Here is a 13,586-nt window from a genome sequence, read left to right as displayed (position 1 = left end):
GGCTGGCACGTACATTCCTCACCTAATGCTTACCAGTCAGCCCAGAAAGGAGGATGCTCTTGTCATTTCTGTTTGGTTTGTGTGTTTACTTATTTATTTACTTATTCTTTCTGGTACTAGAAATGGAACTCAGAGCTTCATGCCTGCTGGGTAAAGGCTCAAACCTCTGAGACATACCCACAGCCTTTCTCTCACAAGGCTACCCAGCCTTGCCTTGAACTCCTATTGTGGACCAAGAAGACCTTGACTTTGCTATCCTCCTGTTTCAGCCTCCTGAGGAGCTGGGATTGCAAGCGTGACCACTGCGGCAAGCTCTATGTCAGCTTCCCTGTTTTATTCTATGCTTCTGGCTGCTATTTACCTGATGCTTCTCTTCACTTGGGCTGATGAAACCAAGTAGGCTTAGGGACACCGGAGCCATCTTGACCCAGTCTGTTTTACATTCATGTCCTGATTGTTTTTTTCCCCTTCCTCCTGTCAAACGAATTTACCTCCTCAAAATTGGTCATGTTCCAGGTCACATCAGCTAATTTTAGATTCATGCATTTGTACCCATCCATCATACATGCATGCATGCGTCCATCCATCCATTTATCCATCTACCCATCCATCCATCTACCTATCCATCTATCTGTCCATCCATCCATCCATCCATCCATCCATCCATCCATCCATCCATCTATCGTCTTCACCCAAGATTAATAGCTGTTTCAGTCATCTGGCTTGGTTCATTGTTTGTACTCTTCTACACAGCTAGCTGCATCCTGAAGACAAAGACCAGCAAGGACAAAACCACTCTTTTATATCACTTCTTTCTCTTTCCCTTTGCCCTCCTATACCTCAAATCTAGGGTTGTGGAATTTGTTCTATTTCTGTATTCATGGAGGTATGTTGAGAATTTACTGTGTATATAGCCCTGTGAATACAGGATTGCTGGGTGCCTTCTATCATGAGAGGGGTTGTCCTCACCCCACTAAATACTAGGTGTGGTTGATTTGTGGTCTTTTCTAGAACTGTAGCCTGATTTCCTGAATGATAATGAGATAAATTCTTGCAGATAAATTCCATCCTCTTCAAACTGCTTCTGTCTTTCTTTGGCTTTCTTATCCTTTCTTCTGCTTTCTGTACTTGGCTTGCCTCTTCATGATAACCAAGAAAACCCCTTGAAGGAAGTTCTGTTTTCTCATTTTTTTCCCTGCACATTGCTATATAGTGCAGTAAACAGCCATTTTAATGACAATTAATATATTACCATTTAATAAGCATTTGTCACTAGACAGTTGCTCATTGGTCAAGTTTATGAAAGCATCTCTTATCCCCAAGACTTCAAAAGGTAAATGCTGATCTCTTCCTTAATTGGTAAAGCTTGGCCTCTCTAAGGTATAGTGGCATCGTATGGCCACACAGCTAATTTATAGCAAGATACAGTATTACATTTTAGGTTTTATGGTCCCAAACTTCTTTTTGCCTGTATAATTTTGTTTTGAGGCTTGATTTCTCTGTGTAAGCATGGGTGTGGAACTTACTCTGTAGCCCAGGCTAGCCTCTACTTTGCAGTCTCCTGCCTCTGCCTCCTGACTACTGACATTACAGGTATGGATTACCACGCTCACCTATTTTTCGGACTTGGTTGGAATTCTTTTTTAATTCCCAAGACCCAGTTCCTATCCCTAGCAATTCTGGTTCATTGTTCTGGGGCATGGCCTGGGCTCTGGGACCTTTCAAAAACTCCCAAGTGGGCCTGGCAGCATCCAAGGTTGAGAACTATCATGCCACCCACACCATGCTCACACACTGCTAAGGGCTGTTGCCTGTTTAACCAGCTTCTTTGGTTTCCGTGTCTCATCCTGGGGATGGGCAGTTGGCGTTTGATCCCATCCAGCTGTTTTCATCTGCAGAGTCTGTTGACATAACAGAAGCATCATGTAAACATGCTAAGCACATTTTCTGGTCTCCAGAGTGTTGGCTGGGTGACCTAGGTCCATTCAGAGTGCAGCCTGGGTCAACCTCCCACACTTCTGCTGCCCTGAAGGAACGAGCTGTTCTGAAGTTCCAAAGTAGGATGCCGTGTGCTGCTGTGGCTTTGCTTAGGGGGGAATTTGTGTTCAACCGGTTGATCCAGGTGTTAGGTCATAGATTTATTCTATTCTATAGAGGGTTCACAGAGATCTCTTTTGACCCTCATCTTATAGGTAAGGTCATAGAAGTTTAAGTACGTGAAACAAACTTGGAAATACATGGATACAAAACTCAGGATTTGTATTCCCAGTATTGTGTGTGCGTGTGTACGTGTGCATTTTACAGGACATTGCCCAGGCTCAAAGAGTGCTCTACTGAATGATTTGTATTCCCCAGCTCTACTTTTGATATGCATATATCAATATATATGCACATACACATACATAACTTATTTATAAGCATGCCTGCCTTTTGACCTCAAGCCTCAGCTAAAGCCTTCTGCCTGCCTTCCTTCCTTCACCCCACCCTCCACCACGGGAATGCTGGGATGTTCTGGATGTTATCTTTGGGAAGACACTTCTAGTGTTCAAGGTTCTTATTTACTCCTGGGCTATAGCCTAGGGATGGATGGTCTTGACATCCTGGGCCTCTTCTTGGACCCACTAATCTAAAAGATCCTTCTGCAATCTTTCTGGTAGTCTCATCTAGCATTTAGTCATGTGTCATTGCCTGAGCAGTATTTCTGTCAGGCCTTGGAACACTAAGATAAAAGGCATATTCTGTATTTGTATAAGTAGCGTTGACTGTAGCCTGTATTTAAGTAAAATAATGTTTCATAATGTATGGACCCCACTGCACTGGAAATGCGGCAGATTCTTATTAAAATGAAGATTTCTGGGTGGTCTGCCTTAGAACCCCTGGTTCTAATCTGAAGGGGAAGACACTCAGAGACTAGTTTCTGGGTGCCTTCTAATGAGTATTAGTGCTCTGTGGCTTGGTGACTGAAGAATTGAGGTCAGTACCAGTATGGGGTCTTGTACAATGGAAACACCAGGCAGATGAGATGACGGCTTGCTGAGTGCTGATTCCAAGGAGGGACATTTGACAGGCCTCAGGTCGGCTTTGCGATGTTATGAGGAACCCTAGGATGAAAACCACATAGGCGTTCTTCTCTGCTCCACTCAGAATTACTGAGGTTTGCTCAATGACAACGATGCCCGCATCATTTGCAGCTCTTGAGAATCTGCGTGGGCTGTTTGTCTCCACGAAGGGAGACCCTTTTAGACCCCAGAATAAGCTGTTTCATCGGTGCAAACTGTAGTCTTACTTTCAGATGGACCCCCTCTCCGGGGGAATTGATTTGGGTTTGTGAAGTTTGCCCTCTAGTGGTCAGCCATTTGGTCACAGATGAGCTGGGGGCTTTGTTTATTTGTTGTTAGCTTTGTTTTGGGGAGGGGTTGTTTGTTTTAATTTCAAAAAAGAATTCGGGTTATTAGGAGTTTAATGTGGAAAGAAAGAGGGAAGATAAGATAGTCAGTTCAATAACGCAGGGAAATGACGGTGTTTCAGCTCGACAGACTCCCCACTCAGATCTGCTCAGAATCCTTTTGCTTTACAGATGGTGGAGCCCGAGGTTCCGAAAGGTGCTAGGAAATATTCAAGTGGTACCACCCTACATAGCCTCCAGCCAGGGGACTAACATTCTGAATTCTTGGCCAGCGCTGTTTCTAGTCTATGCCACTGGACTGAAGCCTTTTCTCGATGTACTCGGAGAGCTCATTGTTTAATGGGAGTCAGTGGGAAAGCCTTTAGAAGTCACCACGTTTAGTAAAGTAAAGGGTGGGTTTCCAAACCTACGTTTACATGTTTTTCTCATTGTTTGGAGGAACTGGGCTTTGTACCTCCGCATCCATGTTTTGTTCAGAATCAAGAGGAGACCGTGTCTGTTTAAAAGCACCTGCATGTGCTCACAGGTCTCTCCTGTGATTCTCGGACGTGTGGTCCCAGGCTGGCAGCATCAGCATCGCCTGGGAGCTTGTTAGACATGCGGCTGCTGCAGACGTTGCTCAAGCCCCCAAGAAGCAGATGCTCCATGGCTGCTGTCCGGCAGTCTAGTGGAAGCAACCCATCAAGCGCTTCTGGTCCCCAGAAAAGTTTGAGAGCGGTTGCCTGCTGATCTGGGAGATTAGCCCTGTGGCTTGTGGAAATAAGGCTGCTTTCAGTGTTTTCAATTCTAGCTACATGAGTCGGCACTGGGGAGTCAGGAGCAGCAGGGCTCATGTCACAAACCTCAGGTAGGATGGATGAGATCATTTTAAAGGGCTGGTTTTTCAGTCGGGAACAAGGAAAGGCCACGTGTGTAACAACACCACTGTGCTGCTAGGCTGTGGAATACACACTGAGTGTGGCTCAACATGTCATCAGAAAGCAATCTTTTCATGTCTTTCCCACTGAGACGGAGCTCCCGAAACTCACTTCTCCGTGTACGTAAGCCAGAAGCCTGTGGTCACCCATCCGTTTAAAATGAAGCAATCAATATTCTATTCTCCACCTGCCCCATAGCGGGTGAGTCTTTTCTTTTTCTTTTCGTGAGTTATTAAACTGTAAACAAAACACAATTTTTTTTTCCGATAGATTTAAAGCTTCAGGATTTCCTGGTGGACAATGAAACCTTCTCTGGATTCCTACAGCACAGTTTGTCCCTTCCAAGGTCCGCTGTGGACAATCTGCTACAGGCTGATGTCAGTCTCCAGAAGGTAAGCTGCTACCGTCATCTAAACCAGTGGGGCCTATTACCCTGTTGGAAATCCTGGAAAGGACAAAGTCCTGCCTTTTAAAACGTTGTGAAGCAGCCAGAATACAGCAAATATAGAGGCGAATGCCAGCAGCAAACCACTGAACTGAGAATAGGTCCCCTATTGAAGGAATCAGAGAAAGAACTGGAAGAGCTTGAAGGGGCTCGAGACCCCAAAAGTACAACAATGCCAAGCAACCAGAGCTTCCAGGGACTAAGCCACTACCTAAAGACTATACATGGACTGACCCTGGACTCTGACCCCATAGGTAGCAATGAATATCCTAGTAAGAGCACCAGTGGAAGGGGAAGCCCTGGGTCCTGCTAAGACTGAACCCACAGTGAACTAGTCTATGGGGGGAGGGCGGCAATGGGGGCAGGGTTGGGAGGGGAACACCCATAAGGAAGGGGAGGGGGGAGGGGGATGTTTGCCCGGAAACCGGGAAAGGGAATAACACTCGAAATGTATATAAGAAATACTCAAGTTAATAAAAAAAAAAAAAAAAAAGAACAAAAAAAAAAAAAAAAATAAAACGTTGTGAAGGAAATGGCCAGGGCTCAGAAGTATAGTGTCACCTCGTTTGACCCTCGGCTCTGGTTGCCATAGACAAACCCTACAGCGAGCAGGATGTGTTACCCAGCATCAGGGCCAGGATGTTGTGAGGAAGTTGATCTTTGTGTCTGTCCATTGGCATGGTGATTGAATTCCTCCCAAAGGGGTGATTTTTTTTTATTAAGGTGAATTAGGAATTCTTTTGAAATGTAGTTCTGAAGTAAGAGCCAAAGGTTGCAGTCTTAAACTGGAATCTGTCACAAAAGATTAAACAAAAATACTGAACTGCTTTTCAAAGACAGGGGGCTGCATAAAGGGGCTTTTGTTTGACTTTTAAGTGTAATATTAGTGTTTACATAGGCTTTGCACCTTAGGGTCCTAGAGAACTTCTCTGACACCACTTATTCCTATACCACTCCTGGACAGAGTGCATGATATACATTTTTTTTACCCCAAAGCTTTTCTTAACTTTACTCTCTGTCAGAAAGGAGAACACACACACATTCACACACACACACACACACACACACACACACACACACACACACACCCTACACTGCCTTTTGGCTCTATTCTGACTTGACTTTACAGTAAGCAGAAGTAGTGGGCGGGTTTATGCTTGAAGAGATCTTTGATTCACATGGCTGTGGAATGTTTAAAGTTAGGAAAAAAAATGTGCTTACTGCTTGCTCTTATGAAACTGGGAAAATATGCCTTGTGTTTACCAATCGTGTGGTTGGGAGGTGGGCCAGAGGCAGCAGACTTTTGAAATCATCGTGTTTAGCATAATTTCCATTGCCCCCTGCCAATTTCATATCTGTTGCACGCTGTCGTCGGTTTAAACTAAGAGGCGTCCTGGGAAGGTCTTTTCATGGTAATTAGAGTTTCAGTGTTGTGAGGGTTCTTCGTCACAGCACGACCAAAAGGACTTAAGGCAAGAGTACTCGAGGAGCATGCTCGAGTATCTGGCAGTCAGTGACAGTTGAGTGGACTGCGTGGCGGGACAGATTCTCTTCAGTGTTGGGTTCGTCACTTGCGTTACTCTACAGGGCCGCTCTGTGACCAGAACGGACCGCGTTCAGTTAAACTCATAGAGGGTTGGTAATATTGTAATAATCCATCCATTCAAAAGTACTGTTCTAGGGCTACAACCTCATAAACAAAGGTAGCCTCGTATTATTACAGAGACTTCTCTCTGCTGGATGGTGAGGCTCAGGTATTTAAACCTAGAAAGGCTAGCTAGGTAGGAGCATATGGCCAAAGAGAGGTTCCCCATGGGTTTGCCATGAAGAGCAAGTAAGGATGACTTAGAAGTGCTTTACTGAGGGAGTTGGTAGAGGCCTGATTTTCCATATTCTTCTTGGGGGTCAAGTCAAACAAAACATTCCCAATTCTGCCGTTCCTTAAACAGAACGTTATGCATTTGTCAAGTGTCTATACTACAGATTCACAGTATAACTCTTTTCATGAACCAGCCTAAATTCAGTGTCCAATGTCATACATTCCAGAATTGGGATAACCTTCCTCTAGAGGTCCCAGGAATTTAGACTCTGGGTTTCCATTAGCTGAGTCATGCTTTCCAGTCACGTTGAGAAAAAAAACTTGCCTTAAGGATTTTCCTGTGCTAAAGGGACGAGAGGGTGGGATGTATTGAGTCAGCATGCAGTTTTGGAACATGGCTGACCTCGTGTCTGGCTGCAGTGGTGTTTTTCTTCAGATCTTCCAAGCTTTACACTCCCCACAAAGCCATCTGGGACCTAGCTCTGCAACCTGATAATTTTTTCTCCTCTCTGTTCACCTCAAACCCTTCCAGGTGTTTTTGCAAGGCTACCAGTTACATTTGGCCAGTCTGTGTAATGGATCAAAATTAGAAGAAATCATTCGGCTTGGAGATCTGGAAGTTTCTGCCCTTTGTAGTCTACCTAGGGAGAAGCTAGATGCAGCAGAGCGCGAGCTGCGTTCTAACATGGACATCCTGAAGCCAGTCATGGTGAGTGGGCATGCGCTGTGCAGGGGACTTCAAGTGCTCATGCTTTTAGAATGTGAAATCTTTTCCTGGACAACATGTCTTGTTTTTGTAGAAACTCGGGGCTGACTGGAACTTGGTGATATAATTTAGCCCAGTCATACTCTGGGTGTTCTTTCACTTTTCAGTCTATTTCCCAAGAGTTAGTTGGAGATGAATGTTCTGGGTGTGCTGAGGCCAAGCCCAAGGTTTCTGGTGCCGGTTTCAACTAGAGAAGACCCATCTTTCATGTACTTTTTAAAATATTATATTTCTGAGGAAGAGTCCATTTGAAGAAAGATTTCCCCCATGCCAGATTTAAGAAAAAGTCTTGAAATGATTAATGGGGAGATGGCTACTTATTAGTGTTTTTAAAACTAGCAGAAGAGGGAGACTGTGTTAGATAGTAAAACATTGCGATTGGGCGAGACCACATAAAGATAATTAGCTCACACAATGACAAAAATGTACTAGAAAGACATACTCACAAACCATAACCGAGGAATGCAAGTGAGCCTTGGTGTATTGATCATCAGGGTTCATTATAGAAATTCTAAATAAATAGAAATTAAGAGATCTGTGAGTTTTCTGAGATCTTTTTCGAAGTGCTATAATCACGTTGAACTCTGTGAAGCTGGCTTTCACTACAGGGAGTTATGCATCCTACAGGGTCCTAAGATGGTTGGTTTCCATCAGCCTTCCAAGCCTAGATCATGTGGGTTTTGGAAACATCTTAGAGTGGACTCTCTGAACTGACCATGGAGATGTTCTTGCATGTGTCTTGACTCTGCCCCTGTTGCGTGAAGAGTAGGTGGCAGCGAAATGACGAGTCTCTTCTAGGTGCTTCTGTGGAGTGCAAACACGCCAGCCTTTGCGCTAAGCTTAATGTTTGCTTACCCCTAAAGCAAATGATTCTGGTTCAGGTTTTGCTTCGGTGGCCTGTGAGTCCACTGGTTATTGCCTTTATCACTGTAATTTCTCTATTGGAAATGTTCGTGGTGCTCCGAGTGGCAGAACTACGTAGTTGGATAAATGTGTGGCTGCAGATTTGTGCAGACTGTTGACATTTTGTGAGACACAAAGGAGTCAAGGTCATTACGATGGCATGAAAGGGGTGATGTGAAATCATGTTGGAGGGGGGCTGCTTTGCTTCACTTAAGATACAGAGGTAAACACTTGTCCTTCAAATTTAGGAACTATGAGTTATTTAAGAAGAGACAGGAATTGATTCTGGTGAGCATTTATTCGATTTCATTCCCGTTTACTCATTGAACACCTGCAGTGTTTAGAACCCAATAAATCCCCCCTTCCACAGAGTATCTGAACTATCAAAATAAAATACCACCATGGCCCTCATCATCTGTCCATTAACAGCTCAGATTTCCACTTGAAATCTCCCTCCAAAGGGGAGGGTTTCCAACACCATGGAAATACACCTTCAAACCTGTCAGCCATGTGACAACCTATCCTGTTACAGCCTTGGATATTAACAGGTTCATGAACAGGTATTAATTAAGATGGCTTTGGTGTACCCCCTGCACGTCTCCTGGGTGTAGAGAGTAGAGTTCTGTTTCTGCCCCTTTGCTTCTGCTGGGAACCCTCTCTCGTAAAGTCAAAACATAGGGGCTCTGGAGGAAGACAATAGTGAGTGACCAGAATTGTGCTGTGTGAAAATGTTCTGGAAGCTGCCTCTGGGATGGAGTGTCTTTCAAACATTCTGTGGTGTCACTGAATTAAGCACTGCTTTAATTGGAATGATGGGACTGATTCTTGGTTTACAATAAGGACACTCTTTTTCTCTTGCTACTCGGCTGAGATTTTAATTTGTGATAGTCAGTGTGTGTGTGACCTCTGCTCTTCACCACACCGATGGACAGTTAATTGTGCCAAAAACTTTTAGCACAACAGCCTGATGCATGACTCAGTATCATGGGAGAAGACTGTTCTGTTAATATGTCATTTCTATACACAAAGCAGCTCATCATAAGAGGCATGTTATGAAATATTTCCCTTTATTTTTGGGGTGTGGAAATTTCCCCAATTTTCAGCCAAAAAACATTGTGCCTATCCCTGGGTCTCCTCTAGGTGATTAGGGAAATGGCGTTTGGAAAACAGTTGCTGGTGAGGCAGATGTTTCCTTTTGTAGCTCAGTGTTAAGAATCAGAAGCAGAATAAACAAAGAAATCCTGGACAATGTGTCAATGCATAATGATAGTTTTTGGTCCAGAAATGGCCATAAACCCCTAACCAAACTCACCAACCAACCTCCAGGCTAACTCCCTTGCTGAACAGTGACGTGTGTCAGATTGTTCTAGGAACCCTACTTGGTTGAGATTCTCAAAAGGGTGGTTTTTCTAGTAAATACAAGGGCAGACTGAATTATGGAACCCTGACTCTAGGATAAGTGTAACAGAGGTCATGGACATGCTGATAATTCTGGGTGTTCCTAGTGTATTGTTAAGATATTAACCCTTACAGGGAGCTTTAGGCCACCGGGCAACAACTTGGGTTATGTCACTGCCCAGCAGGGTGGATTTGGCTGATCACATGGGCCGGGTGGAGCAGGTCAACTTTCTTTCTTTCTTTCTTTTTTTTTTTTTTGGTTCTTTTTTTCGCAGCTGGGGACCGAACCCAGGGCCTTGCGCTTCCTAGGCAAGTGCTCTACCACTGAGCTAAATCCCCAGCCCCTCAGGTAAACTTTCTTTTTGCTTTCTCTGAACTATTCTTTGGCTCCTTCCTGCATCTTCCCCAGAGATAGGCAGGAGCCTATGTGGGGATGTCTGTCTGCCTCCCCACCTGAGGCTCCTCTTCCCTTTGCACTGTAGGAGAGGGTCGTGATAATGGAGCAGAAGGGTGGTCCAGAGCAAGCTGTTTGCTCCAAGTGTCAGGATTGCGCACAGGAGTGTAACATGAAATGCAGTTATCAGCCACTCAGTCCTGAAGCTTAGGAGTCTGGATACCTTGGGAGGCGGGCATCTAGGCTGAAGTCAAGGTGTTCGAAGGCTTTTTTTCTTTTTGAGACTCTGAAGACAGATAGATATACATGCCGTTGAGCTCATTTGGGATTTTGGCAGAATTCAGTTCCTTCCGTTTGTAGGCCTGAAGTCCCTGTCCTGGCTTTAGTCAGGGGCACGGGTCTGTGCTTTCAGAGGCAGTGTTGTGTCTCTCAACTCTGAGCACCTGGACTGGTTTAAATCTCTGACTTTTGCCTCTGTCAGCAGGTAGAAAAAGTTCTGTGTTTTTAAGGGCTGGGGTCATTAGATCTGCCCTTCTAGGTAATTCAAGATGGTCTCCTTGTTTTTGAGGTCCATGATTACCTCTTCAAAGTGTGTTTACCCCACTGTTGATGTAGTCATAGATTCCAGAAATTAGTGCGTGGTCATCATTAGGAGTACTGCACCTGCCACAACTACCTTTGGGTTGGAGAGTTTATTTCGTTATTTCTTTGAAATCCTCCCTAATGCCCTAGGCTTCTATTGATCCCTCTTTAGTTCTCGGCTTTTTTTTTTTCTTTCTCACCACTGCTCTGAGAATGATTGTGTTGCATGATAAACAGTACCTACTCAGGGTTCTCATGCACAGAGTAAGCAGTGGGAAGCAGAACGTCTCTTTTTGAAACATCCATCCTACAAAATCCAACTATTTACCGGATGTCTACTCTCTACATTGTACTTGGTTTAGGCGCTGAAATTCACTCTTGGGCAAGGCAGATGAGACACACCTGCAGAGTTTTCAATCTAGTGGGTTCTGAAGACCAACGGTAAAGGCCATCTGTGGATTCTGTTCCCCTGCCTTGTCTGGCCTCAGTGGGACAAGATGCGCCTCACCCTGCAAAGACTTGATATGCCAGGGTCAGAGGATACCCAGGGGGACCTCCACCCTCTCAAAGGAGATAGGAGGAGGGCTATTTGAGGGAGAGACTGGGAAGAAGAGGGGCAGCAATCAGGATGTAAAGTGAATAAATAAATGGAAGGGGAAAAGAGGCAGAGGCGGTATGTTTAAGGACTTCTTTCCAGGTTCTCGGGTGAAGTGAGGCTTGCCCTGGATAGATTTCGGTTCTGGTTCTGGCTCACTGTCGTCTCAGTAGTGTGGGAATGGTGTCTGATTCTTGACGTTTGAGGGCAAGACCACAGATGTATCTCGTGTCCACAATACCTTGGATATCGCTCACATGACTGTGGTTAGGTCACCTTGACCTCTAAGAATACTGTCTGCCTAAAGGGGACAATTCTGTTTCTGTGGAGCGAAGAACTCTCTTCAAATGTCTTGTGACTCACGCTCCATGTTCCCACCAGAGCAGAACTCGGGGTTCTTCTATTAGGATGCCCGTGGGTTCGGCAAGGCTAGTGACCTCACAGCTGCGCTGTCTGCTCTCCAAGGTGCAAATGAGCAACGGGCGAGTAGAGCTGCCTTATTTTGAAGATCTGGGCTTGTTCTTAACTTCTGTGGACAAAGACTCAGAGGACAGATGAGACTAGATATTATCTTCTGCTCCGTGACATTTTTCCCATTTGCAGTGTGCGTGTGTGTGTGTACGCACGTGCACACACATGCATGTGTGCATATGTGTATGCTTGTATGTAGGTGGGAACGTGTGTATATGTGTAGGCATACATATATGTGCATGGAGGTCAGAAATAGATGCTGGGAATCATTCTTTTGCACTTTGTTCAGTGAGGGTCTGTTGGTATGACTCGTCTCATTAGACAGCTTGCTTTGGGGGCCCCTTGTTCCTCTCTTCCAAGGCTGGGGTTACAGGCAGGTTGCCATGCCCACCTGATACTTGTGTGGTTCTGGGATCTGAACTCCAGTTCTCATGCTTCTGTCACAAGCACTTTAACTGAGCCATCTCCTTGGCCCTGTTCATGATTTTTAAGGGCTCAACACTTTAGCATGTCACATGTTGATGGGATTTGTGTAGGTTTTTGTAGAGGAGAATTTTTATGTAGGTTTTTGTAGGAAAGAATTGTTGCCTTTCCTCTCCCTTGGCCTGCAAGACTCAAACATTTGTGGAAAGTATTAGATTTCACAAGCTTCCTTTGGTTTACTGTCCAGCTGTTTGCATGATGTGCCTTTGTCTCTGAGCACTGTGGCCCTCATCGTTTGGTATCGGTGCAGCGACGTGCTGTGAGGGTTGACTCATCTGCACAAACTAAGGGATAAATTGGTGAATTTAGGGCTTTGCTAATATGACTGCTCAACTCTGTTTGCCCAGACGTGTGTGCCTTAATTATGCTATGTTTGCTCTGGAGAAATGCTGTAGTTTTTAAGGTAAAGGCTTGCTTTTTTTCTAAGTTATGCTAAGAAGTGCATCGAACTGTATTTAAGAAGCAGCATAAACATGAAACATTTTAATGCATGAAACACATTTAATATAAAACTTAATATTTAACTTGTTATTTTTAATATGTTAATACCTTCTTTAGACATGAGGTCAATCATTCCCTGTTTTAATAAAAGTACTACAATATTCCTCAAAGGAAAGCTTTGTTGTCATGGAAATATTGGACTTGGGTTGGGCCCATTCAGAGTGGGATGGCCGTATATGCCATGGAAATATTAGAGACTGACTGGTTATGACCATCCTCGTCCACGGTACATAGCTGACTTGTTTTCAGGTTAAAACTGTTTTTTTTTTCCAAATTTTATTTATTTCGTGTGTATGGGCCTTTTGCCTTTATGTCTTCATGTGCACAAGTGCATGCCTGGTTTGAGGCCAGGTGTGGATCCCCTGGGACTGGAGTTACACATCATGATTGTGAGTTGTCATGTAGGTATTGGGAGCCAAACCCAGCATCAAGCCCTGTGGATGAGCAGTCAATGCTCTGAACGATCACTCCAGCTTCCGGTTCAAAGCTTATTAATCCTTAATTTAGGGCAAAATAAGTGGGGAGCTAGAGTTACGTCTGCTTTGGGAAGTCATTTAGGGGAAGGTGGTTTCATTGTCGTTATAATAGCATCTTTATAGATAGTCCAGATCAGCCTTGATTTGTGAACCTCATGTTTCAGACCTAAATGCTGGGATTGTAGACCATTGCCACAGTGCACGGCTTTAAAGAGAAGTCAGGCATGTACCAGGGATCATTTTGTAACACTCATTTGCAAAGAAGCACTCAAAATGCTAGAGGCCTAAGCAATGGATGTTAGCCAGGTCAAAATAGGGAACGTTACTAAAAGAAAATGTGGTATGTGCATGTCTGGAGGAGAACAGGAAGTGAAAGCAATGTTTAGGGGAACAGGGTGGGTTGGATGTGCTGATGGGGGACATTGATTGG

General features: G+C 44.5%; 1 protein-coding gene across 2 annotated transcripts in view; it reads left to right on the top strand.

The window, feature by feature from the left end:
* Abca1 (ATP binding cassette subfamily A member 1) overlaps positions 1–13,586 on the top strand; it is a 123,756-nt gene that overhangs the window by 47,089 nt on the left and 63,081 nt on the right. For both annotated transcript variants that reach the window (XM_087548928.1, NM_178095.3), the window contains 2 exon segments: positions 4,594–4,715; positions 7,120–7,296. In XM_087548928.1, the coding sequence (XP_087405054.1) occupies positions 4,594–4,715; positions 7,120–7,296 (299 nt within the window).

This window comes from Rattus norvegicus, chromosome 5, assembly GCF_021556685.1.
Source record: "Rattus norvegicus strain SHRSP/BbbUtx chromosome 5, alternate assembly SHRSP_T2T, whole genome shotgun sequence".
Lineage (NCBI taxonomy): Eukaryota > Metazoa > Chordata > Mammalia > Rodentia > Muridae > Rattus > Rattus norvegicus.
Note: the sequence above shows the minus strand (reverse complement) of the source record. Positions and strands in the feature narration are given on the sequence as shown.